Source organism: Egretta garzetta, unplaced genomic scaffold (assembly GCF_000687185.1).
Source record: "Egretta garzetta isolate BGI_Z169 unplaced genomic scaffold, ASM68718v1 scaffold634, whole genome shotgun sequence".
Taxonomy (NCBI): domain Eukaryota; kingdom Metazoa; phylum Chordata; class Aves; order Pelecaniformes; family Ardeidae; genus Egretta; species Egretta garzetta.
In genome coordinates, this window is record NW_009259536.1 from 114216 (window position 1) to 141854 (window position 27639).

Below are 27639 nucleotides of genomic sequence, written 5' to 3' on the forward strand. Positions count from 1 at the left end.
TAACCCCCCCCCCAGCACAACGTTCTATGGTCTGGAATAACTCTTTGGTCAGTTGGGGTCAGCTGTCCTAGCTGTGCTGTACTCCCAGCTTGTGATGCCCCTGGCCGAGCAGGAGAAGCTCAAGAAGTCCTTGAGTAGTCTCAGCACTACTTGGCAACAACTAAGAACATCAGAATATTATCAACATTCTTCTGATACTAAATCCAAAACACAGCACTAGGCTAGCTACTATGAAGAAAATTAATTCTATCCCAGCCGAAACCAGGACATCCGCTTACCCTCCGCTGCGTGCAGAGGATGGCACCGGCCTCCTTCGCAAAAGGGCCAAAACAATCTGTGAATGGAAGTGTTTTAAAGAGGGGCAAATTATTGTTGTTCTATTGCCTATTGATACGGAAAACCAGGAACGAACGAACAGAGGAGAGCAACAGCTCTGCTTAGATTTAGACCGGCTTCCTGCAGCACCGAAGGCGCGTGATGGGCCCCGCTTCTGAAGGACAAACGGGGACCGTAGAGACCCTCCTGAGGCAGCTCCAGCACCACGGCACCAGCGTCCTGCATTAGAAGCCATGGGACGAGCCACAAGGAGCAAACCTTGCTGAGCCAAAGCTCCTCAAGGCAACAATAAACCCCGGCTATTCCATCGCCGTTCCAGCAAACAGAGCTAAATCCCCTCCACCTCCCATACTCTCAAACGCGGCTGAATCTCCTCCAGCTTCCTCGCTCCAGAACCGACAGCGCTTTTCCCTGCTAATGTTCGGGGATCCGCAATACGCTCGCAAGGCACCGTTTGCAGGCTGTCTTGCCAGAGATAGCAACTTCCCAGCTGTCTTGCCATGCGCTAGGCTTAATGTGCTAATGGGGCACCCCAAGGTTGGGTGAGATAGAGAATAAAGAAACGGGCATATGCTGGAATGTACAACTCAACCGAAGAGCAAAATTGCTCGAGTAAATTGCTCAAACAAATTAAGCTTCCGCATTTATCCGTATTTTCCCCGGCTATACAATTCTTCTGGGCGGTACATCATCAACAGCCACTTCTCTCCCAATTACTCAACGTAAAGTGAAGCCGTCTGGTTTCACAGCATTTTGCTAAGATGATGATAACCGCTTCTCCCTTTTCCTCCTCCTCTCCCAGACACTAGGTAACTTCACAAATTAATTACGGCATCATTGGGACTTTATGTTTATCTCAGTATACAGAGCGTTACAGCTTGCTGCTGCTCAAGACTCCTCTAACAGAATCCCAAGATTTACAAACCATACACAACACACATTTAAAAAAAAATAAAAATCCCAGGCATACAAAAGGCTGCACCATCCCCTAGAGTTCTGTGAACATCTCGCTCCTCATTAGCTACAATTGCAACGCAAAAACTAGAAAACATGAAATAAGATAAAAATATTCCTTTTGCTTGTATGTAAAGGGAGGAGATCGCGATACTTCAGATATGCCATGTGAGACAGACCTCACAGAGTAATTACTCGCCAGAGATAAATACCTCAATTTCATAATACTTCAGTTCAAAATATACGCAACTAAGAATTTTAGGTCTAAATAATTTAACGTAGCTACTCTTGCATCTGGCTGGCAGAGTGTATCCATCCCATCACAAACCAAGACGTTAACCTTCTTTCACTGAAGTGAAATGGAGCAGCCTTATCAGAACAGTCCCTGGGACCTCTGCAGCCAAAGGTGGAGCTCAAAGACGCAGCACAGAAGCACAAACTTGGAATGTCTTCTGGACCTACCAAGTGAATGATTTCCCCCCCCGCCCCCGAAAAAGCAATTTACTACCATAGATGTGCTGGTATACAGATGTTTTCTTCTGCTGTGAAGCAGCCCAAAGGGTACAATCTCCATCCTACCGGCTTCTATAAAATAGTTGATAAAAAATTAGAAAGTCTTCCAGAGCTGGAAGGTCGTGCACCTACCAGTGTAACAGTCTTAGGGGCCTCTTGCCAGGAAAGGTGCAAATCTCCACTAAATAACGGCAGCTGAGAGATTCCAAAAATTCATAGAATTGGACTTAACATTCCATGGGAAGTGGAAATCCCAGTTAATGGTGTAAACGACCGACAACGACTGGCAAACAGAGGAGACAGACGCTAGGGCGCTCATTATAGCAGATTTCACCGCTTTCTCGACAACCTTGTACCCAACATGGGACACGCTGCCCACTGTGCACCAGTGGAAGAACTCCTGCCTTCTGGCTGTTTCTATATTCAAAGAGGCTTTTTGAATATACAGTTTGGGATTATTTATATGTTCTCACACATTTTTGAAAATACGAGCAATCAGAAAGCAAGAATAATTCACTGGTTTTGCCGTATCTAGCTCTGCAATTCTTAGCATTCCTTAATTAAGAAAACAGTGTATCAAAAGGTAGGGGAAAAATAGGAAGTCAAACAACTATAAAATCCCTTCTTTTTAGAACAGGAAAAACATTTAGATTCAGCAAGTTCTCACTAGAAATATTGCTATAAAGTATTGATTTTTTACCAGACTCAATTGACTGAAAAGTTGTTTGTATAGCAATATTGGCCAAGCCAATATACTGGAACAATTTTGCTACACACAGTAATCAAGTGTATTTCTAAAGTATAATTATACTGTCATAAAAATAAAGCTAAGATACCTCTTCTCCAAGCAATAAAGCAGTTGCAGCTGTAAAGAACCCAAATAAATGAAATACATTTTCTAACTAAACATAGCGTCTTCCAAAGAGAACAAAACCACCTCCCCTCTCCCCCCTTAAGCCAAGGTTAGCATGAAAAGTGATCAATACTTCAATCTCAATAAACTATTTCAATAGTAGTTAATTCACGTGGAAAGAGAGGCTGAAAATTTTTGCTCAGCGACCTGCGACACGCTATCTTGTTTGCCAAATGCTGATAATATATCATTGCCATAATGGATATGACTTAGTATAAAGAGCTAGAAAGAAAGAAAGAAAGATACCACATAGACACGCTCGTTCTTTAGATTCGGATCAATATTACACACAGCCTCTTCTGAAAGAAGCCAACAGCGTGGAATGCTGGAAGAGGAAAACAGCCAAACGTTTGCAATTAATTTTATTTGACAAATGTTCATTGATTTACTGGAATAAAATATATGTGGGCTGCTATCCACGGCTAGTGCAATCCAGCCACCTGTAAGTATTCCATTTTGCAATTTCTTATTGGCTTGCATAACGCAGATGCTCCTTTGGCGAGGGAGAACAGCCTTCCCTTTATGAAGGGATTGTTCCAAGGCAGAAAGTTCCGCGTGCTTTGGACAAAGCACATCAGCACGGCATGGTCACTGCCAACTCCTCACAACAACAGCAACCAGCAGCTCCCCAGGGGTGAATGAGTGCATTGATACAACTCTTCAATCCAACGCGCCAAGAAACAAATTCAGGAAGATCCGAGAGGACTGCATAGCTTAGAAGCCAGTCTGGGGAGAAAACTGTATTTTGTATTTATATTCTGCCACCGTTTGCATTGCAAAGAATGTCAAACTTCAGGAACATGTGAAACATCCCCACGTAAAAACAGGGCACATTCCCTGGAGCGGTGCAGAATAGTGACACCTGCACTAGAGAAAATACCATGAAGTCACTGCAACTGCTAATTTAAAATATGAATGCAGTAAGAAGGAAAAAGAAAGGCAGAAATATTTCCCTGATACAGAAGAGGGCTCATGTTTTTACAGGTAATTTTTTTTCACTTTCCCAAACTGCAGGCAAGTGCAACACTCAACCACTTAACGAAGCGGTTGACACCATCAGCCCGCACAACGCAGCAAATCAACGTAGAAGTGCTAGAAGTATTAGGCATTCCCTCCCGTGCTATTATCCTCTGCGCCTTGAGTGTTCACATCTCCTTCATCACTCCTGCAGACTCTTACTAAAGCAGCAGTCACCACACGAGAAAAACATTTTTGTAAAAATATTCAACAAAAAGCAGGCATGTACCTATGCTACCCTTCAGAAACACAAAAAGTAGTCAAAAGGTGCAAGTTTGGCTTTACATAGCATTTTATCCAAATTTCCCATGGAATTTCATGAAATGTGAAATACATGCTACACATGTGGCATTATAGGAGAACACCACATTCTGCACCTGAAGGCACTGTCTCATTGTACGGACCACGCACACACAGCACACGCTGAACAGAGCTGTTCCATGTGAGCAGGGCAGGCACACATTGACCAAGAGACATTAAGTTTGGTGGATCCTCAGTGCAAAAGGATTAGCAAAGCACATGTTGACTTGCCTTGGTTTATGTCCCTTAGACTTTGGCCGTTGGCCACCATAAGGCACAGGACGAAGAGGAGAGACTTTTGGTACGACCTGGCATGGCCACCTTAGGCAGCTCATGATTTTGCATTGCTAGCTCCTTGTTTCAGCTCCTTCTCTAAAGACGATGACCCCAAATTGGGTGTCCTGGTTTAGTTGCCAGCCGGGGTTAAACCACAACATCGGGTAACAGTGACACACGCAGATTCCCTCACTTTGTGGGATATTCCTTCTCCCTAACTGTGCCTCAAGTGCCTTCCACTGGGATCAGAGCACGTGGCCCTTCTTTGCCATGCTTCTCCCACCTACATCCACGCCCGGAGCCTCACGGGGAAGGGAAGCAACCTCCTCTAAATCGGAAAACACCAAGAAGTCACTGGCTGAGCTGTAAAGTTCAACGCCCTCTCTTCTCAAACCTTTCTTATTATAAAGTAAGAAAAGAACACCGTTTCTGCAAGTTCCTTGGTCTAGGAATATCCTTCTACAAGAGAACATCAATGAGGTTTCTGAACTACACTCCACCCCCAAGGCTAACCTCATTTCTGAAGAGTCCATTCAAAGACCAGATTTGTCCCTTGAAGGTTTTGCAAGTCCATTTTCATTAAACCTGCGAGGAGACCGAAGCTAGTCGTTTTGCAATGTTGGCAGCCAATTAGAAACTAAACTAAATGCACCGTAGCTTTTAAAACATTTTTAAAAAAATTGTTAATATCAAAGTTAAAATGTCTAAGGTATAAACAAAATCATAATGGGATGCTGGGTTACTGTATATGGTAAATAGCTCTCCGGAGGAAACCTTTATTACTCCCTCAGGGCTTTCTTACAAAGTATGGATTTCTTAATTCCTAGTGGAATATTTTTCATACACCACTGCAGACTATTAAGTACCAGATATTACATTATGTAGTTTAAACTTTGCACTATGCATGAGAAAGACTTTCCTGTCGAGAAAACTATATCTCTGCTATTATCATCTTTACAATATTAAAATTAATACTGGCTGCAGGGTATAAGCTTCACTACCAAAATTTGGGGGAGTTTATCATTTAATATATTCATCAGCCTGTGCGTGAAGCTGCTCATAAGGGAGGGAAGTCACCGGTATTTACTAATTTTGAATTGCTAGAGAAAGGCAGAGCAATGGTGTCATCTCATCCCACTGGTGTCAGTCTCGGTACTGGGCCAGCAAAGGGCGTGGTGAGCCAGCAAGAATAATGGCACTGCACATACCGAAGGCAATTCATTATGCTTCAGGACATTTCAAGTTCCACTTGTGAACCATTAACTTGTTACCCAGGAGGGATTCAAAGCTAAGTATTAAAAAGATAATAAAAATGCACCAGCCCTCACGGCACCCAAAAGCAGATACCTTGTAAATATGTAAAGAGAATTCTTAAAAAGTTTATATTAAGAATTTCTTTCATCCTCTTTTCTGCATAGGAGCAATGGCCCACCTATATCTCGCTACAAATATGAAGGGGGGAAAAAAAAAAAGCACTGTTAAATTTTATTTTCAAAAATTTTAAGTGAAATTCAACACTCACTTGTAGACTGTGCCTCCATTGCCATGACCGAGGATGTCTCGATACCGTATGTCTTGTTCATTCATCTCCACAAGAAAGAAAGAAAAACAAAAGAGATGTCATGCTGTGGATGGAAATGTCAAGGAAAAGCAACTCTAGGCCATAAACAACAAGCAGTCTGGGTCATTTCAAGTTCAGCTGCAAGAACGAGAAGATCAATACAACATTTGCTGTCCAATTTATAAAAGACGATACCAAGGGACAAAGTGATGGAAAGTTTAATGACAATTTGTTTGCCTGGGTCATTTCATTAAAGTTTGATAAAAGGTGTCAAAATGGAATGATATAATATAGCTCAAGAGGGTCAGGTCACAGATACTGATAGGAAAAGGGTCTCCAGAACAGCACATAACCAAAGCCAAAGTTGGAGGTGAATGGAAACAATCCAACAGAAAACTGTCATCTTAAGTACGGCTGGCAAAGTTTATGATTTATTCTGGAATCAGCATAATTGATACTAATTGAGTGACAGGTCTGTCAGCAGGATTCCTTCCTAGTGCTTCATTTATATACCTTTTAACTAAAGCAAATATTCGGGGGGAAAAAAAAATAGTCTTGAATTGCTATCCAATAAAAATAATTTTCCTTGAAATACGCAAGTAATTGCTTGCCTCGATCTTCCTGCTCACTCGGACAACCCTCCAGACATGACGATATCCTCAAATATTTGAGCAGAAGCCCGATACAAGCACTGTACATTGCAAATGCTGGAATTTGGGACCTTTCTGATAGGGATTTTTGGAAAAGCTTATTATACATCACCTTGCTGGATGAACAATTCAAATGTAAACCTACAGTTCAACCTCCTCCCGTACAAATACAGTTATCCTGATCTCCCACCTAAACTACCCATTTAAAAAAAAAAAGTCACTACAGACATTTTTGGAATGCACATCATACTTGAAACTAAATTTTTTAAGGAGAGTAAATTCCGGGCTGCATGCATTTGCTATTCCAAAAAGATCTCCATCGCCTGATCACTGTAAGAAAGAAATGTCTGGGCAAATCCCTTTTTTAAAAGATATTTTCCCAGGAATTTGTTACCAAACCATTAACTTGTTTCTATGAACTATATTTGCTGGGACAGCAAGTTAAACATTTTACATGAGTCGGCATGGCTGCTTAAAGACTTTCTGTCATTGTTATCTGTTAAAAGGCATCAAAAAAACCCCTAACGATGTGTCTGGTCTGCTGTCACCGATGTGATTAGAGATCACGTAAGCACATCTGAGGTAGCTTCAAATTAGCTGTTTTGAGTACCATGGCAGGAGCCACAGAGACCTCGCCGTAAGCCAACTGCCTGGATTTATCCAGCTTCTGAAACAGCTTTTAAAATGCCGCCGGGCCACGCGCCCTTCGGTTACGAAGTCACGTTTGAGCATCCCCTGTCGTATGACGTCAGTGAAGAGAAGAGGAACTTTGCCCTTGACTTCAACTGGACCAAGTACGTGACGGTAACAAGCTGAAAGGCCCAAAAGAGTCAATATTCAGCATGTCTTACCAACAGAAAATGGAATATTTAATTGATTTAAAATGATATGTTTTAAGGACAGAAGTTACGAACTCAAAACCATGTGTCCTTCCCTTTCGCTACCTGAATAACAAGCCTGCTTGTTTCTCGAAGGAAATACTTTTCCTCTATGCATTAATTCCAGTGAGGTTAAAAACCTCTGAGTTCTGAGAAAATTCAAAGTACCTCAAAGCAGAAGCTGACCCTACGTTTTTACCCATCTGTAGTTAAACCCGGGCCAGATATCTTAAGAGGGTACAAAATGGCCCTTTCAAGTATCAAGGTTTATGATGAAAATGAAAATTTATTTTATTCCTGAAAGCTATCTTCCCTCTGCATCAATCAGAAAAGGCAAATAAAGCGGGGGAAAAAAAAAGTCACCTGATAAGGAACAAGAAGTCATGAATGGGTTTCGAAATATGTAAAGAATCTGCACTGGATCCCTTGCTCTAAACACAATTTCACTCAGAACTCATTCATTTAAAGCACAGACTGCGTTTAAGGAGTTCTGCTCTCCTAAAGCTGGAGGACTTTAATTCTCCAGTCTTTGAGGTAAGAACAAACATCTCTTTTCCTATATTCCCCGCCACGTTCTTAAAAACAAAACTCCTAAGAGAAATCAAATGAACCCACAGAGCTACGAACACACTTGTATCTTTGCTTCTTGGGGGGAGGAAAAAAAAAAAAAAAAAGATGTTTTTTTTTTTTTTTTTTTTTTTTGTAGTTACACAACTTATAAGCAACAAATTGAGCAGAACCAGAGACATAAAATGTGTTCTCTTTTCTCCTGCTTTTTGCTAACTGGTAAAAGGAGAGTATTTTCTGCAGGCCGGTCCCTAAAAGCCGGCGCCGGGAGCAGCGCCGTACGGCGATGCTGCGCCACACGCACCCGCTGCCAGCCCAGCACCGTTTCTCGTCCCCAGGCACAAAGAGCAACCAGAAACCCAGGGTGAAATCAGAAGACTGGGGTGGAGCGAGTATCTGCCAGCAACCGATGGAGAGATAAAGTGTGATTTACTGGCTCAAATAAAGATGCCAAAAACCTGTGGTGATTTATTTATTTTACTGGGAAATCTGGATTCTCAATCATAAAATGATAACATAATAACAATGAACTCGACAGCATGGACTGGAATATTAAACCTGCAAACCCAAGTTTGATTGGATGCCAATATTAACAGAATTAATGAAAAAGCAAAAGAGACTTCAATTACGGATCAGCAAACAAAACATCCCTTGCTTATACCTGCTGGTTTTGAGAGAAATCAGTGTCTATCTCTTGTAAATCATTAAAACCAAAATGCTCAATTAATCCTTATTTTGCACGTGGGGGCCTGGCAGAGGCGAAGTCCCGCAGCCGTACCTTTGCTTTACGAATCGAAGCAATAATGGTTTCAGAAAGCAGTCACACTCTATGAGCAGACAATTGAAGAGATTTAGTAAATCCCACTTTATAGAGCCGAGACTAATCGGAAAACACAAGCCAGTCAAATGTTTCTTATGAACTGTTGACACTATATCAATGCTGAATCAATTGGTGGCATTTACTCTGAGTGACAGAAAAGAAATAAATATTTATATCACATCACCTATATCAATGAACCTAGGCAGAAAGCTATTTCTAACCTGTCAATATTTGATTATCTTGAAGAATCATGTCCCCTTCTTTTAATGATTAATATGAATTCCTTATTAAACCTAAATGGAAACTACTAGAGGAATATCATTACGAATGCCTGAAAGCATAAACTGCCAAAAAATAATAAAAAATAACAACCCAACCCATATTTAAGTAATGATAAGTGCGACTTAAATCCCCCAAAAGGAGGAAAAGTTGAAGTTACAATTAGAAACCTATTTCCAGTTACGGATCTGTGACCAAATTTTGCAGACCACAGCACAGCCTAACAAAAAGGATTTCTTCTCGGCAGAAAGAAGCACAACTCCTGCTGGAGCAGTGTGACGAAAAGGAAGCATTAAAACTTAACATTTAATACTACTTAGTATTTAAACTTTTTTATTTTCTCTCTCTTTTTTTTTTTTTAATGGGTTTAACATTTTTTAATATCACAGTAAGAGTTTTGGTTCTTTTATATCTTTCTAAAATTCTACAACACAGGAAAGAAATCTGTAACAATCTATTGCAGAGCACACAAAATAAATCCATTGCAAAATACTGACTTCTATTACTTAGAACAAATAAAATGCCAAATAGAGCCTAAGGACTCAATGACAAAAAGATGGCCTTTACTCACATTCAGTAATTCTACCTTAAAAAAAAAAAAAGTAATACTGGAGTAATTATCAACTTCATTTTAAAAGTTCAGAAGCACGCTGCTGGTACTTTGCTAATTTTAAGGTAACCAGAGAAAGATATCGTGTAGCTACTGTTCTGAGACATTAACACATCTACCCGGTAGGAAGCTGTGAATATTAAACTATGTCTGCACGTAAGGAACGCTGACAAGCTTAAAAAATACATTTCCAAGCTGTATTCAAAGGGTTTGGTGCCAAACAGGCAAGGCTGCAATCCTGGGCCGGTCGACTCGCATTTGCGAGGGGCACTCTCATCTATTAGACCACAACGTTACAGGTGATACTGAAGGACAAGCGTGAAGACCTGCCTTTATCTTCTTGACACGCTCAACTACAACTACTTGATTCATGAAATGCCAATGAGGCTTGGAGAGGTCATTGTGTGAAGGCACTGAATACGCATCTGAGATAATTAAGATTTCAGCCTTCGAAACATGGAGGGGAAGTGAACAGCAGTTAAGAAAATCAATAAGAGTCTTTTATTTGCGGTGACACAGATGTCTCAGTCAATAGGGCCTAATAGGCAAGCTTGATCGCAACGGACAGGTGCCTGCCTCCAAGGCTATCAAAGGGCTTTCACCATGACAAACATTAAAACATATTTATGTTGGCTGCTGAAGAATCCGGGATTCTTTTAAGGTAGTTTAATTTAACGCTGTATATTTAATGCCATTATGCTACTGCAAACCTTGCCCATACGTTCAGCTCAAAACAGGTAAGAAATTATTTCTCCCTTTGTCCAGGACATCCACTTGGCCATCAATTGTTACGTTAAACCTTTCGCTTCTGGATGCCAGAATCCGAATGCCTGGAGCGGGAAGAGAAAGTAGCAAGACAGCGTTCTACAACTTTGGGTTTGGTTGGTTTTTTTTTTTTGTTTTTTTTTTTAATTTGGTTTGTTTCGGTTTTTTAAGAAACTACAACATAAGGTGATTCCAGATATTACAAAGCAGTTCTTCGCAAGAACCTACTAAATATGTAAGTGTCTACCGCCCTAAAAAATACGAAGGTCGTTCTAACTGAGCGGTTGACTTAGTTATTCAAAATTGATTAACTTTCTTCCCTGAAATTGTAGCAGCAGCGCAACACGTGTGAGGTACTTCAATCTATCTGGAGCTAAATCTGATTAGCACATTTTGAGAAATGGGAAGCAAATTGCTATGCCAATCAAAGTAAATCAGGACACATAACTCATTCATATCGTGAAGGTTTTCATGGTCCCTCCAGTTCTGTATTAAAAGAACACATTACAGCTAAATGAGCAGTAAGCATCTCTCCACCTATTTGTGGTATGCCAATCACTGTGGCACTGGGCAGTAACGAGATGCGCGCGTGGCCAAGACTCAATTCTGTCCACCTACCTGGCCATTTGCAAGTATTTTCTTCAGCTCCGCAGAAGACTTCTTTAAGCTGAAAAAGTAAGAGGCAATTATTTTTAATGACTGTGCCATTTCACTCTCTGAAATGAAGTAAAACCGTAAGAAACAACGAGCCATCGGCTTACGTTTGCGGTGACATATTCTGAATGGATTTAACTTTAGCAATGCTGACCGATGTTCAGTGTAGCTACGCCTCAGACTGCAGGCAGCAGAAATGGAGAAGCAATGAACGGTTACGAAAAGCAATATATTTTTCACCTTTACAAACTAGTATTTTCAGATACCTGACTATGCTACCCTTGGAGATACAACCTACTGTTTGTCAGCTCAAAGAAGAAAAAAAAAAAGATACCCACACACACCAAGTGTTGCAAAAACCAATGGGAAAATAAGGTTTGCGTCTAGTTTTTAGGTGCCTTATCTTGCTTGAAAACCCCGTAAGGTGTTACCCCTCAATAATTTCTATAAACCTGCAGCAGAAGGGAGCGCCACCGATGGTGCTTCACTACCTCAACTGACCGCAGACCGGAGCGCGGTGAGCACGACTCCTGATTTAGGTCTCAATTAAGAGGGGCGAGTCCGGATTGCCATGTGCATCCATTCCAGGTCAACTTGCTGCTGCAGCTCCTGGGCTTTTTCAGGAGAAACTACTCCTGTGTCAGTAGGCTTACATCAGGCAAAGTGACCCGTATAATATTTTTTTCTAGGAAGAGAACTTTAACAAACCACAACTATCAGCTTGGTGGGTTGTGTAGGTAAAACTAGTAATGGCTTCAAACTACTTCCCCCCACTTGCAAAATACAGCTTCACCTCCCTTCCTGACAACCTCTGTTCTTTGCACGTTCAACACAACAAACTGCCTGGGTAGAAGTATGTCTGCAAAACTTAATCTCAAAGAGACATTCTGCACTTACTGCTGAAGTTAAAAAAAAAGAAAGTACAAAATAATATATTCTTGAAAGGCATGTGCACGTGTCTTGATCACAGATCATTATTAACAAGAACAGTGAAAACACAGATTTCATATTTGGTGGCTTTGTTCTTTAATAGGCCTCTTGTTCCCACGACTACTTTAAAGAAAAATTAAGTTTTCCAAGGAAACATAAGCTGATCTTGTCATCTTTCATGACTAACAATTTGTGAACATGAAACAAAGAGAGACTTTCAATTACTTCAAAAACAAAACTCATAGTGCAGAAGGTTTTGGAAAAGGAACGGCAATTAACCACCACATAAGGTGACAAGAACCTTCTAGAAGCTTCATTTTCAATGCACTTTAAGAACAAGCTCAAAGTACAGGATGTACTGAAAGCCAAAGCACAACAGAGACAGAAAGCAGCTTTATTTAGTTCAGCGGTATGATAAACTGGGAGGAGGACTGCAGTTCATAAAGACATTCAGATTTATTTTCTTTAAAGAGTCTTGGATGGGATCTTCGCCATTGCAATGCACAGCAAATCTTCCCCAAGGGAAGGAGTAAACTTTGCCAGAGGAGACCGACACCGGGTATTGGCTTGCTTTTTTTATCTCTACTATTAGCAAAGCCACTAAAGGCAGCATCAAAACTGGTTTTAGTGGTACTGGAACGGGGCTCCCCACTGCAATGCCAACCACTTGGGTGGCATCCTCTTCGTCAACAGGTAACCGCGTCACCCCCGCCATGCCAAGACGAGGTTCATGGGACAGTCCCACCGCTTCACGGTGTCTGCCAGATCGCGCACCGATGCTACACCGACCGAAGATGCTTAACGCAATACGATTGCGCCTTTGATCGTGTCCGTCTCTGTCAATTTTTATTTTTTTCAAAATGCTCTCCAAGAGGAGAGGGAGCGGCATGCTGATGCATGGATAAATGTAATATTATATGCTTATTAGAATAACAGAATAATTTAGCTTGAAAGGGACCTCCAGAGATTTCTATTCCCACGTTTCAAATACGCTCTTACATGAAGAGGATGGAGCCAGATTTTTCTTATTTCCTTTTAAGAATACACAAGGGTTTTTGTGGGCTTCTTGTTTGTTTTAACATCAGTATCGCGTAAAACACCCTCCTGTAACAGCTCGTGTAATAAAAGGGAGTTTATGCTCCAGTATTTAAAAACAGGTCTCTAGGAAAAAAGAAAAAGAGTTCTCTTGCACTTTAAGATCTCGGTATGGCTTTTGAAATCAGGATTGGAATCTAAAAAAGAAAGATAAGCGAGGTGGCGTCCAAATTTTTGCTGAAACCATACAAAACAGGGTACCTAAGCTGCCCAGATTTTCCAAAAATCTTGCTCCACAATAATAAACCTCCTGAAGTGGGTATCAAATTATAAAATCAAAAGAATCCTGGAATGAGATAAGCAACAAAGAGCTGAACATACAGACCTTGCCACAGACAGTGATTATTAGATCAACTAAACCAAATTAGCTCACCCATAAACAGTATTTCAATGCTTTATAAAGGACAAAGCCACCTAAAATAGCCAGCAAAGACTGAGTTCTTTCGGCAGAAAATAATTCTCCTGAAGAACCAGCAGTACGAGCCTAACAAGATCCATGAATCAAGGTAATTTCCTCTTCCCCACTTCACTCCTGCGTGGCCAGCAGTCGTATTGGAAAAGTTATTCCACATCAAGCTTACCGTTGGTAACTACTGCACGCAAGGTTCCATTTTGTTCTAATAAAAGAAAAGAAAACAAAACATACGCTCCGGTTCTTGACTCTTACCTATTGCTTGGAAGGGAATCCGAGACCGCCGAACTGCTATTATTAGCAGACCCCGCTCGCGTATTTACCTGCAGGCAGGGAAGGAATCTTTATCAGTCGTTTGTGTTCAGAGGACACTATTCTAATTAACCTGTAATTTGCCATGAATTTCTCATTTCACGAGGAAGGTTAATTAGCTTGTTGCTAGGCATGCCGATGGTTGAGGTCTCGCCTGTATGTAGGTTAGCAGGCTATATAATTCATGGACTACAATATGCTACCTTTACATCTTAAACGCTTAAATAATACAAAAAAAAAAAAAAAGAAGGTCTGTCCACCGTTTATTCTCATTTTAATAACTAAACGATCATTTAATACCTTTGTAGTCTTCTGCGTTTCAAAACGGGTGCGATTACAGAACCAATAAGCCATACCTGAACGAATCAAACAACCTAAAGGAATTTCATTGCAGTGCCTTCCACACTTCGATAAATTACTGAAATCAAATGAATACGGTGGGGGTTTTGAAACTCTTTGAAGTAGTAGCAGGCGTTAGTTGATAAACTGAATATTAAAATTTAGGAACCTTATTAATAGAGGTTAAAAACAAAAAGAAAGGCAATTCCATTTTTAATAAAACTGTACGTATCGACATTGTGGCCAACACCCAGCAGATGAATCCTTCTCCCACCCTCACCAAAAAAAAAAAAAATTTAAAAAAAAAATCTGCTTGTCAGAGCTGAAGAAAGTGCAGTTTTATTTGACATTTCAATAAGTGGAACACAGCATTACAAATCCATCTAACTTTACTGAAACAATTATTGAAATTCGTACCTTCAGGCCATGTATGTTCCGTTTCCCAGGAGGCTTGCAGGCTGAAACAGTAATTGACTAAATTGTAGAACACATCAGGGCCATTTACAAATTTGCTCAAAATGAATCTTTTAAAAAGAAATGAGGGTGACACCAAAATTAGCAGAGAGAAATGATTGAAAAGTGCCTCGCAAGACCCAGAGTGGGAATTACGAACCAGGATTTTTAACTTGCAGGAGTGAGCATTTATAAATGCTAAGAGCTTTCTGACACCATGTAATATAAATTCTAATTTCTGCTTAAAACACATCAAAATCAAGAGAACCGTTGGCTTAAATGATCAGACTCTTTTTGTAATTCAAATTAAAATCAATATCTTATGTCGCTATGTTTTCACACGCTCTATTTTTTTCCGGCATCTAACAGAAATATTTGCAAGATGTATTTTAAAGGAACTGGCTGCCACACAGCACGAATTAGTCACTGTCAGCCGCAGACAGTTTGTTTTAAGTGTGGAAAAAACACGTCAGGGGCAACAGCAGTGAGTCTCGAGAAATCAAATACCGGGCAAAGGCAATACAAACTGCCACGTTTTGGACACGGGTGTACAAATGCACCCTGTTCTGATGTCTGGGTTTGCAGAGGGACGTGCTGCTTCGGGAGAAAGTATTTTCCTAAAGTCCCTCGAACTATACATGGCCTCGTTCTTCCCTTCGGTGGATGTGCTTTTGTCAAACGTTACAGCCACAAAGGCTTCTGGCTACATGTTACAGACAGTTCCCATTTTAAAACTACAGTGCCCTACAAATTGTATGTTAAAGGGCCTGTCGCTTTTGATTGATTGTCTGAGGGGGGATGGATTTGATTTTTCTCTTTTCACTGATGCACATGCATTTCACTTCCATTTCTGACAGCAGGAAACAGAACTATTTATTAGTCAGAAGGACACAGATGATAGTTATTAAACACATCAGTTAGGGCCAGGCCACGTGCCTTTAAATTACATTAGAATGTGCATCTTAAAGAAGAAAAATATTATGACACCGTTGACATGTATAGAAAACCCAGACAACAAGGAACTGTTCTAAAATACACATAAGCATATCATATTTTTTTTGATGGATTAAAATCAACATTTTGAACAAGATATTAAAAAGATATTATCATATATATATGATAGATATTTGAATGGTAGATTCACCTGGCACTCCCCAGATTGGAGATATATATATTGAAAAAAATAGGAGATATATATGTGTGTGCGTGTGTACGTACACACTCTCTTGCTTATGTACATGCACAGACAGTTTTATTTTCAATATAAAAAGAGAACTCTGGCTCTTACTACCTAGAGAGCAAAAATGCATTTTTTTTTTTAAATAGAAAAAAATACCATTTTTTTTTCCCCTTAAAGACCTTTAAATTACAAGTGAATAGAGCAGAGCCAAGGTAACGCGGGATGGCACACAGACATTTACTACTGGTAGGCTTTATGGAAGACGAGGAGTTTTCAGAAGCTGACTGGAGACGACAACTGGGAGGCTTCCTCGGGAGCAAGAGAGGCAGAAAGGGAAAAGGACAGAAAGGAAGATTGAGCTTGCAAAGGAAGCTCTTAAAAAGGGAGAACCTTAAATAAAGGGAGAACCTTAAATAAAGGGAGAACCTTAAATAAAGGGAGAACCTTAAATAAAGGGAGAACCTTAAATTAAAGGCAGAAAAGCTGCACATTACTGATGGGGCTTTAAACTGCAGAATATAAAGAGACATGGCCAAAAGGGCATGAAAGAAAAGCGCTTCTGCTAACAAGATTTGGGATGTTCATTAGGGAGGTAGGACTGGAACTTTAAATGTCAGAAGATAGGAAAAAAAAACCAAACGCAAACCCCAGGAAAGTGCATTTTGTTTGATATTGCAGAAAAGCAGCAGCAGAACTTGGAGGCAGCCTGGGGACGAAGGGAGAGCAGGGTAGCTTTAAAGCTGTAACCCTGGCAGAACAGATGTTTTAAGCAGGTGATTTGGAAAGATGAAACAGCAACTCAGCTCTGAAGCAACTCAGAGCAAGGGCTGAGCCACCTACAAGGGAACGCCTGGCAGACACGCATGCGGTTGAACCAGCGGTGAAAATGCAGAGATAATTCCTGGGGATCATATCCTCAGCAGCATGGAGAGGAATTTGGAATCTGTACGGTTAAAGAAGATTATCCTTGGATGTAAAGGAAATGGAAGATGGAGAAAGCAGCAGAAGCAGGAGTCTACTTGGCTGGTTCTTCAAGAATGACTCAAGAGGAGAGTCTAAAAGAAGGTCAAGCCTGATTTGTAACCTCAAAATGTCCTTTTAAACACTCGGGCATGCCAGCTGCTGAGCACCTCCTACCACAACTTCCTCAGACCATTTGCTTAAGGGGAGATGTATCTAACTGCCCTGTATTTCCAAGAAGGGTTTCCCACCTACAAGGATCGTCCACTGTATCAGCTTCTCCAAGCCACCTGGGAGCCTGGCATTTTATTTCTCGCCAGGGGTGGTCGGTGGTTTTAGACAGAACGTATGGCAGTAATGGAATGGCTACAGGAGGAGGTTTGGGAGGAAGGCTGAGACCCTCGCTCTCAGCCTGGGAAGAGGCCAGGGCAGAAGGCAGCTTCCCCCTTCACAGCCGTCCCTGCGCTCGTCTCACGAGAACACATCTTGGCTGCTCCGCAGTCCTGCAGCTCGAATATCTGCGAGTCCCCCCCTCTCCATCAGATCCTGCTAGCCTGAGCCATAAAAAAAAAAAAAAAAAAAAAAAAAAAAAAATCTCCCAATTCCCCTTGAATTCCTTTTCCATAGGAGCGTACTAAACTACCAGGAAAGCCAGCCTTCTTTTGAGACCTGATTAGCATGTGTTTGAGAAGCCTGTTGGTTAATTGCCCAATTCAAACTTCAGAGAGTTGTAAGTAATGGAAGTCTAGAATGTTTAATTGGGAAACTCATGGTATGATTATTTGTATAATATCAGTTAAGTGAGAAGAGTTTAAGTTTTAATTATTTCAATTAATTTATTGCTGGGAGATTTACTTGGAGAATTTAAACCTTATCTGTTTCATCAATTAAGAATCAGAGATTCAAAGACTGGATGGCGAGAGCATCTGAATGAATCAGCAGAATTATGTAATGTATCGGTCTTTTTTTTTTTTTTAACCATTATTGGAGTTCAGCACAAGCGGCGCATTCCCAAAAACCTAACCAGCTGCCTACGGATTTTTGTTCAGGATGCAGATGACCTATTTTTTTCATTGCCTCAGCCCACATAACTGATTACAACTTTCCCTGGTCAGGAGAACTGTTAACGTACTAGCGATCATGTTGATACCACTCAGTGCCCAAATCTCAAATAAAATACATCATGCACAGAGCTTCTGTGACAGACGTGTTCCCATTTTCAGAACGAACAACGGCAGTTGCATTCCCCACGTCTGTTGGACTGATTCACGATATTAAAAGATCTCAACAAACCCCAATTTTCCTAAGTATCCAGAACTTAAGTTATTCATCTGCTTTGAAGACACGCAGAACCATCACCAATGAGGTTTTTTTAAATGTACAGAAATATGTACTATGCAAACTGAATCTTGTTAGTCTAATTTACTCCAGTAAATTAGCTATTTTATATGCAATAAATGTAGTTTTCACTACACTCCCCACAATAATGAATTCTTCCATCCAAATTAAGAGGTAAACATCATGTTATGTGCATTTAAACCACCCGAAAACATAACTGTTGATGAAACAGTTTACTGATATCATCATTGTTGATTAGAATTTGTTAAGCATTACCTCTTGGATATATCTGTAGAGGCTCTATTAACTGTCCATTTACTTGCTGTTCCATTACAGTGGAGTAATACTGCAAAGAGATTAAAGAAAGAGAATACTCAGTAACGTACGAATAGTAGTAAGAGCACTTATGGATTGTTTAATTCAATGTATTTTTTTTTTCCCCCCCTTAATTGCCATAGTACATATCAGCCTTTAGAACGCTTTCTTACCATTTGCAATGTTCACGCCATAAAGGGGCAACGGAGGAACATAAGCAAGGGGCTGTGACGCCCAGCACAGTCCCAGCTCCAGCCCAGGGATCTCGTACGGGCTCAGCTAAGCAAGTTTGGAGCCCACCTGAAACCTGGGAACGCTTCGGCAGAGCGAGCGAACGAAACGTTTACGGCAAACACAGCAGTCGCCACGCCTGGAGAAGCCAGGAGAACCAGTCAAATGTGGGAACAACGGAACGCTATAAATACAGTAAAAAACCCGCGCGATTAGGGAAACTCCCAAGGGAGAAAAGGATCTGGAAACCATCTGGAAGTTTGCAGCGATGAAAAGCACAGTCAGGGCAGTTGGGGCCACAGCCCACGTTAGCAGAGATGTCGCGCACCCCCTCCGTGTGCAACTTCAGTGCACGGTAGGGTCTGCAAAACGGCATTATAGAAAGCCACCGCAGCCAGACCGAGACCTTGGGCTCCACAGGGACTGCTCGGTGATCTGCGGAGGGAAGTTTAGTGCTAAAGAAAGGCTAAGAAGGGACAAAAAGGGATGCAAAAGTACCCGAGAACATCAAGACCCAGGAAGACAGAAAATATCTGACGTGGTACGAGGAAGCCTGAGAAGTGGCCCGAGGATGAAGGGTGGCATTAACCAAAGACAGCAGCATTTGGATTAAATAAAATCAAAAACTTTATTAGCCTTTCATAATTGACCCCCACTCCTGCGGAGGGGCGAGCGCTCACCAGACAGGACATTTAACATTACCACCAGAGAATCCCAGGGCAGGAGACAGCCCTTGCTACGCGTTTGCTGCCTACAACCCACCATCTCTCATCACGACGTGTTAAATGTTGAAAGCACATCACAAAGCGCGTTTCTTCTGCCATCGCCGAGCATCTTTGAAGCGCACGCGCTGGCTGTTGGCCAGATCTTCATGGCATAAATCAGTGGAGCTCCGCGGACTTTCATGCTAATTCTCACCAACCGAGTGTGGTCTAAGACTTCAGCATGTCACTGTTGCCGGCGGTTTGTGATACTATTACTCAAACTGGCAAGAATGGATGTCGACAAGAAAAAAAAAAAAATCCTAAGCCTCTATGGAATCAAACACCTGTATTTCACTCACACCAACCGTTTCCCATAACACGCACTTTTTACTTATGCAACTTAAAGACAAAAGTTAATAAACTACCTAACGTTACATGCATTTTTTACTTATGCAACTTAAAAAAGACAAAAGTTAATAAACTACCTAACGTTACAAAACATTTTTCTTTCTTCTCCCAGTGGGATTAAATGTGGACTATAGTAAGCAAACGTCAGATGGACACCGAAGCCAATTGATGGGCAGAAGTTTTTCGCTGCTTCTGTTTTTTTCACATTCACGTCGAGAAACAGGAAGACATTTCCTTTTTGTGAAGAAACTGCTAGGAAGAAAACGGCCGGGGGTTTAAGGATCCGTCCAGCCCCACCGCCTGTGCGTACATCTCATACGATGCCTGCTGCTGAAAGCACTTCCCTCCTGAAAATCTCGCCACAAGGTTTCTGAGCGGGGCACCTCATTGATACTGGTGCACAACCGCATAAATCCACAGATTACCCAGAGCAAAGCTATTCCTTACAAAAGCCCGCTCCTTTGAAACGACCAAGAGGTTTTTCAGGAGCCAGGGCTGCCCCACAGACTTCTTTTGAATCAGGGGGCTCATGAATAACATGCCAAATCCTCCCCCCCACGTCCCCATATCCCTTCATAAAGATGTGTCACCAGTACCTAATACCCATGGAGTGTGAAAGAGTCTCCCGCTCCACCAGGGGCCAAAATGGCTTAAGAAAACCAAACTTTTTTATTAGCGTGTTACTAGTGGCATTCTATGACCTGAAGACATATATACACACAGTATAAACATACTTTACATACTCTCTAGAATAATAAACTAAAATAAACATACATGAGACTGTTTCCTACAAAAAAAAAAAAAAAAAAGAGGGGGAGAGAGAAAGGGAGGAAAAAAACCCATGGCCCTCTCCATTACTCAAACAGTGATGACAAGTAAATGAAATATCAATCATGTAAGCTGTCAACCTTTTGGGACAGCAATAACTGTTAACAAGTAGTCTGGAAAAATTGTCTGAAAATGACTTGTCCTCCACACATGAGCATTGGAGGTTTCCATGGAAAATTAAGATGCCAGTGGCTATTTGGAACATTGTTCAGGTATTCTTTTTAATGGAAAATTTGCCAGTTATTGATCCAGAGCATGTACCCCTTGCTTTCAGAAAGCTGCAAGCAACTTTCCAATCAGTGGCTGTCAAAAAAATTACTGCCTTTTTATACTGATACAAGACAACAGCTAAAGTGCAACTCCACTGCTACTCAACATCTGTCTTTAATTAACCTCAATGCGCAACAGAAAAGTAATTTTATTTATCATTTCCCAATAGCTGCACAGGCATAACATGGAGTATTTCTGCATACTCCCAAATAATTCCAGAATTGCCTGGAATAACTGTCAAGTTCAGAACCCAAAGAACCTAAAGATAAGAGGTCGTGTGTGCTACAAAACATCTTCCCCAGTGATAGTGTCCTACCTGCACGGAAGAGATCTGTATTCTCCAGGAATTATTTTTTTGTTCTTAAATAGAAAGAAAACCCCTCACTTTCAGTTTTGAGAATACTAGCAGAACTGGAGGCAAACTGCACCACGTCCAAATTCCTAGAAATATTTTAGCAGCTGTGCAATCCTCCAAATATTTGTCACAGGCCTCAAAATACTCAAAAATTAGTATTTTTCTTCCCCGGTATATTCTTCAAGGTTACAGTAGATTCATTCCTTTTCTTGTAGGCTAAGAACATTTGTTTTCTTATAAGCATATCCCAAAATGACACCTATAGGATGTTAGGAAGTTAAACCATCAATGCAACGCTCAAACAGAAAACTAGTTTAAAACCGAAGGGAAAATTTTCAGAGAAGAACAGCTGCTGAAGCGGAAAGAAGTCGTTTACAGACCTCCCATAATTTTTATGGGAAAGCGGAGAGTTGAGCAATCATAACTCTAATGTACTGAAACTTTAACAGTAAGCTTGGAAGCATAGCAAAAAGATGACCTTACAAAGGCATGATTAATCTTAAGACTGCACCAGGAAAATGCAAGTTTTCCAGTTTAACAGCAGAAGTGGCAGACATTTTATAAGGGAAAAAAAATAAGTATTGAGAAACACAAGGAATTGCAGTGGGGAAGCACCACCAGTGACCTAGTTGTACGAAACAAAAAACCCTCAAACAAGCACAAAACCCGCTCGACTGCAGCAAGATTTTTCTCCCTTTCACACAACTGTCTTGCGCTCTTTAATATCCAACCTGTAATACCATGGTTTCACCTCCTCTGGAAAGAAAACGGCACGCGAGAGGGGCTTATTTAATAAATCCCCAGAGATCAATCACCAGCACCTTGAACCCACACTTCTTTCACCCCAGGATTAACTCATCGGCAATGACTAAAGTTGCTTTGAACCAGGGTCTGCCAACAGACTTCCAAGATGATGAACGTCCACCCCAGCCTTCAAAAGAGCGCTGGGGTGCAGGAACAGTACAACCTCTGCCAATACAGAGAAGGATCAGAATTTCTCTGAGGAAGCCTTCCTGGAGCCCGGAAAGCACGAGCCCCCTTCATAGGAAACATGGATCGTTTGACATATTTATGCGCCAAAGACTAGAGAAGACGTGTCCAAGAGGGATCCGCCGAGACTCAGGCCAGATGCAGGCGACCCAAGCAAGCCCCTGCTCTTCTTCCTCTGCAGCGGGGGTCTGATGAGGAAGACTAAACAGAACCAAGTCATTAAGCCCCACCAAAACCACCTGTGAGCGGTACTAAACAGGGCTTGTTTCTGATACATTCCAAGGTAAGGCCATTAATACAGCGAGAATTGCACTTCATAAGGAACCGGCATTCCATCGGGTTTAGAGAGAAAACACCCTTTTGTTATTTTCTTGCTTATCAATTTCATTTGAAAGGAAATGTTAAATTTAAATGATTATTTTTCACTTACATCTGCAACATGAAAGATAAAATAATTTGAATATAGCTTCAGTGTGTTTCAATAAGTAACTGCATACTTTGTCAGACAGATTTTATATTTATAGGTACCTACACAGAGATTTTGCACACATCCATGTATATGAAGGCGCACACAGACACACATATATCTTATATTAAAAAACAGAAAATACGTCTTTAAATCCTCTATGAATATTGAGCCTGCAGCTACAATGAAACTCTTCTGTTAGGAGGGGTGAAACAGTCTCCAGATGAAAGTAGATTTTGAAAAATTTTTAGAGCCCAGGGGTTCATTTTTAATGAGCCGTTACTTTAAGTACTGCATAAAAAATACAAGAAATTGATAGTCCATTTAGCCTGCACTATACCTAATGCAAAAGTCATTAAGATGCATTATTCTTAATGTTTATGATATGATCAGGAAGTGTACAAGCTTTTTTTTTTTTTTTAAAAAGTCAAGCATGTCCATGTATCTCATGCAGTACAGTTTTTAAACACCTACACTTAATACAGGAATATTACACTGTGAACTTCATACAGGAATATTGAGCTGTGAACACTGCAGCTTACATTAACACTTTGATACCAGCAAAAATACACAACCAGAAACTGAAAAACATGGAAAAGATCAGCATTTGTTATACTATACCTACATAGGATAGCATGGCTTTCATTTCTTCATCGCTTCTAACGGTAATCCGATCACCGTCCTCATCTTCATCTAACAAAGAAATGCATGACACTCATGAACAACGGAATATTTACAATTTTAATATGCAAGGGGTTTACTGCGACTTCTAGAAGCAAATAGAAATACTAAGAGCGTAGAAGCCAACTACACAGGCAACCAGGTGCTCTGAAATAATAACATACAGCAACTCCAAACACTAATTAACAAAGACTACATTTACATCTAAAGAGGGGGCATGAACAAGGTGCTCCAAACTTTGCTCTCAACCGTTCTTTCACTGCCAGAACTCCCCAGGAGCCTTACACGTGCTGCGATACCCCTCGCCGAAACCCAGCAGGGTGTTCCTGTGACACAGCGAACGGAAAGCAAAGTTTCTGAGTGTGCTTTGATCCTCCCAGATGGAGTTAAGTTTTGGCAGTTTCTTTCATTAGAAGTTAATTACTACAATTAAAAAAAAACCAAACAACAAAAAACCAAAAAAACCCTCAAAAAAGCCCCAAAACCCAAACCATGTAATGGTTTCCCTCCCACTAAACCCCTCTGGTCTTACTGCCAACCCTACCCCAACTCACCTGCCCCACCTCAGGTTCCTCCCGCCCCTCTGCCCCATGCCCGTTACAAAAGCACGGGCACCTCTGCTCCTTCAGCAACGCTGACTTAAAAAAACCTGTCATTTGCAAGTGGACACAAATCCACAAGGGATTTAGACGAAGCCAGAAGTTTGTGAGCAAGCAAAAGCCAGTCTGTGGTTTTGCTCACAGTGCAACTGTGGGCGAAGAGGAGGCAGGAGCAGCGTCACCAGGCAAGCACGGTTTCGTGATGACGGCTCGGGCACGGCCACAAAGGCACAGAGAAGGCACTTCTGGCATAGGGGCTGCAGTGGAAACAGAACCAGAGGAAAGGGAGCAAGATTCCAAAAGGCTCCGGCAGCGCAAAGCATTCAGAAAGAATGATTAATATGAAGATTTGAAGGAGGAATAGACTTTCCGAAGACATATGGCGGGATTCAGCAGGTGCAGATGTACCAGGGGGCTCAAGCCCCCCCATTAGCACCAGCTGGTGCAACAACCCGCTCCGATGTCCCCAGCCGCGGTTGCCGAGACACCCCGCGCGGTTCCTCCGCTCCGATGGGAGCAGCGTCCACCCCGTCCTCCCATCCCACCCCGCCCCTCGTGAAAAGATCCTACGCCTTCACCGGTGGGAGAGCCGCACCAGTGCCAGGCGAAGGGAACAGCCCCCTCCCCAGCAGTTCCAAAATGTTGATCTCTTTTTATTGCTCCAGCTTTGGGGGGGAAGGGAGGGGTTAGTGATCTACCTCCAATTTTTGCCTGCTGCCGTTTAAGTATCTTCCTTAGGTACTTACTAGAACAAACAAACCAACCAAAAAACCCCAAACAAACCAAAAACCCTCCCACGAAGCACACCGGTGTATCCCCCAGTTTTACATTTGGGTTTTCCTTTTGGAAAGGGAGCTCTTTGAAAATAAGACAAGACCAGAAATGCCCAACTGATACCAAAGAACACCTGACAAATTCACACACCTTTTTGGCCAGAAAACATCTGTTGTGGGGAATCTCAAACACGCAGGCCCGCTTGAGTTGGGATATTTAAAAGGCCTGGGACGCCCCCCCGAAAGCTGATGGGGCGCAGTGCGTCAGGACGCGTCCACACGCACAAGGATGCAGAAGAGGCAGGAATGATCCTGCCCATGCCCCAGGCTGCAAGCAAGCTGGTCAGAAAGCCGTACGGTTACAGCAGAAAAAGAGAGCTTTGCCCGAGCTAAGGTGCACCGGGAGATCCAGGAGCAGCACACGCACCGAACACCCATTAAATACCAAAGGGTGAGGACATGGAGAGGAGCAAGTGCATTTATACAGCTCCAGGACCAGAGCAGGTTTGCTCCTGACCAGTTCAGGATGCAAGCACAGGCTGGGGTGGGTGGTCTGTCTGTCTGTCTCCATCCCTACGAGGTGCTCTGACTGATGCACGTGCTCTCTGCAATCACAGCCCCCACGTATTACATCAACATTAAAAATTGCCATTATGTCCCCAGATGAAAAGTGACTCTTGCTCCTAGTTAGGCACAAGAATCCGGGAAAAGCTCCCAGTCAACAAATTAAAAGTACCCAGGAAAAGGAGTTTGTTCATTTTGCCTCCGAGAACCTTGCAGGTAATTCTGAGGCTGTAACAGAAAAAAAGCAAAACAACGCAGAAGGAAGTACAAAACAAGGAGAGAGAAATAATAAGGAAAACAAAAAGTAACATAAAAACCTTAGAATTACCCTTTAAAAACATACCAGGAGAGCGCTATGGGACACTGGAAGAGGAACGAGCTATAACACAGCGATGTCCTACAAAAGCCTTGTCTCGTGGAAATTTAACTGGTGAACTGCCAGTGTGCTGAAGCTACGTGCTACAGCTACCAGCCTGCAGCGAGTCATGAATGATGAAAAGATTAAGAAGAGTTAGCGAGTTGAAACGGAATGCTTCCTTGCCTGGGAACATCTTAGGCAGAAACGAGGAGGAGTTGTAAAACCGCTACCTGGCCGAAACCCAAGCCCCAGTCGCAGCGTGCAACGGAGTAAGGAAGGCTGAAGAAGCGGCTGTTGGAACAGCAAATGCAACGAACGCCATGCATCAACGGGATGGGATGAGAGTAAAATGCAGAAGAGGGGAAACATATGACAGAGATGAATATACGGAGGGCAAAGCTGTTAAACAAGCCTGGCTTGAAGGAACAAACTGAGCTGGGACCACCAAAACCAAACCAACCGACCAAACAAAAAACCTGGAGAACTCTTGGAGCCTACTCGCAAAGTGTTTATTTTAAAAAAAAAAAAAGTAAAAAAAAAAATTAATTCTCACTCTGGAATAATGTGTGATTTAAGAATTAACGCTGAAGTTCTCAGAACTGCAAAATTCCTGAGGGTACAAAAAGAATAAGTCAAAAATATGTTGATGAAAAGGCAGAAAACGCTACCTAGCATTTAAAAAGCCCTATGTCAAATAGCCAGGCAGTGCATGTAAAGAGCAAAACCAGAAATAAAACCCAAATTATTTCTCATATCTGTGCAGACATCCTTTGCCATCCTATCCCAGCATTTAAGTGGGCCCAACCCAAAAACTACCTAGAGAGGACACATGGGTGCAGAAAGATTTCCAGGCTTCTCTACTTGCCTGGAGCACAGCAATATGATTTTCCAGCACATTAGGGAAGCAAAAGTAGAACCAAAAAAAAAAACCTCCTACGTACTGGCTGGATTTTGCTAATGTCACTTAAAATGGAGGAAGAAATCCTTGCAAGATACCAAATACAGTGCAGCAGATGGCAAACAAATATCACGAAGCAATCTTCGCAAAATCTGCAGCGTGTCACAAATATACAAAATGGCAGAGTTTGGATAAAAGGATCATAACAGGCCATATGTTGTTAGGGATTTTCTTTGTAGCGCTGTGGAATGCAGTGCTGAAATCCACATAAAGGTCCAACAGTAGGAGAAGCGCAGCCGCAGGTAGGAGCCGTGCCGCATGGCACGCCGTAGATAACAATAACTAAACAAACAGGAGAGCAGCCCGCGCCGGATGGCAATTATCCACAGCCGAAGAAGCAATGAGGCAGGTGAGAACGAAGCTTAAGCCAGTAAAATTTGATTCCGTTCGATATGGAAAAAGTAACCAGAAAAAACCAAGCATCAATATCCATAACATATTTTAGATGCCAGTTAAATGGCAGGGGAAATGGGTTTGTGCAGATGTAAATGACAGACTAGAGACATGAACTGAAAGCACAGAAGCAGATGTTAGAAGACACAACGAAATAAGTATTTCCAGGAAAAGTTCTACACATGGTACCATTAATATGGGCTACTGCCCTGATTGCAGCGACTGCTACTGGTGCATGAAGTTCAAACAAAGCTAATGTGTGATGTGGGAGGTATGTAAAAAAATATGAACAAATCATAAAGAAAAAAATAAAAAGTGGCAAGGTCTGGAGCCTGGTGTTGCTCAAGTCTCTTTAAAAAGTCTTGTTTTAAAAAGCAGGGCAGGAGAAATGTTGAGGCAACAGAGAAATAACACTTGTGACCTCCATTCTTCGGTTCCTGGTATTTTAGGAGAGGAAAACACAAACATATGAAAAGAAAAAAGGAAAGCACTAAATAGCGCTTGAAGGACCATAAAACAATGTCTCCTTCGATTATCTACATAGAATTATCCATAAAGCTCTAAAAAGGGGAGAAATGCTAATAAGAACACAAGGCCCTATCTCGTCCTGTCTGCTCTCTCACCTTCAGCATCG

General features: G+C 41.7%; 1 protein-coding gene across 1 annotated transcript in view; it reads right to left on the reverse strand.

Annotated features, from left to right (window-relative positions):
- Positions 1-27639, reverse strand: part of MAP2K5 (mitogen-activated protein kinase kinase 5) — a 119802-nt gene that overhangs the window by 87488 nt on the left and 4675 nt on the right. Inside the window, exons 4-9 of the mRNA XM_035893213.1 lie at positions 23305-23372; positions 18389-18458; positions 14599-14639; positions 13786-13853; positions 11058-11106; positions 5832-5896 (exon numbers count right to left, since the gene is read on the reverse strand). Coding sequence (XP_035749106.1) covers positions 5832-5896; positions 11058-11106; positions 13786-13853; positions 14599-14639; positions 18389-18458; positions 23305-23372 — 361 coding nt within the window. The remainder of the gene's footprint in view (positions 1-5831; positions 5897-11057; positions 11107-13785; positions 13854-14598; positions 14640-18388; positions 18459-23304; positions 23373-27639) is intronic.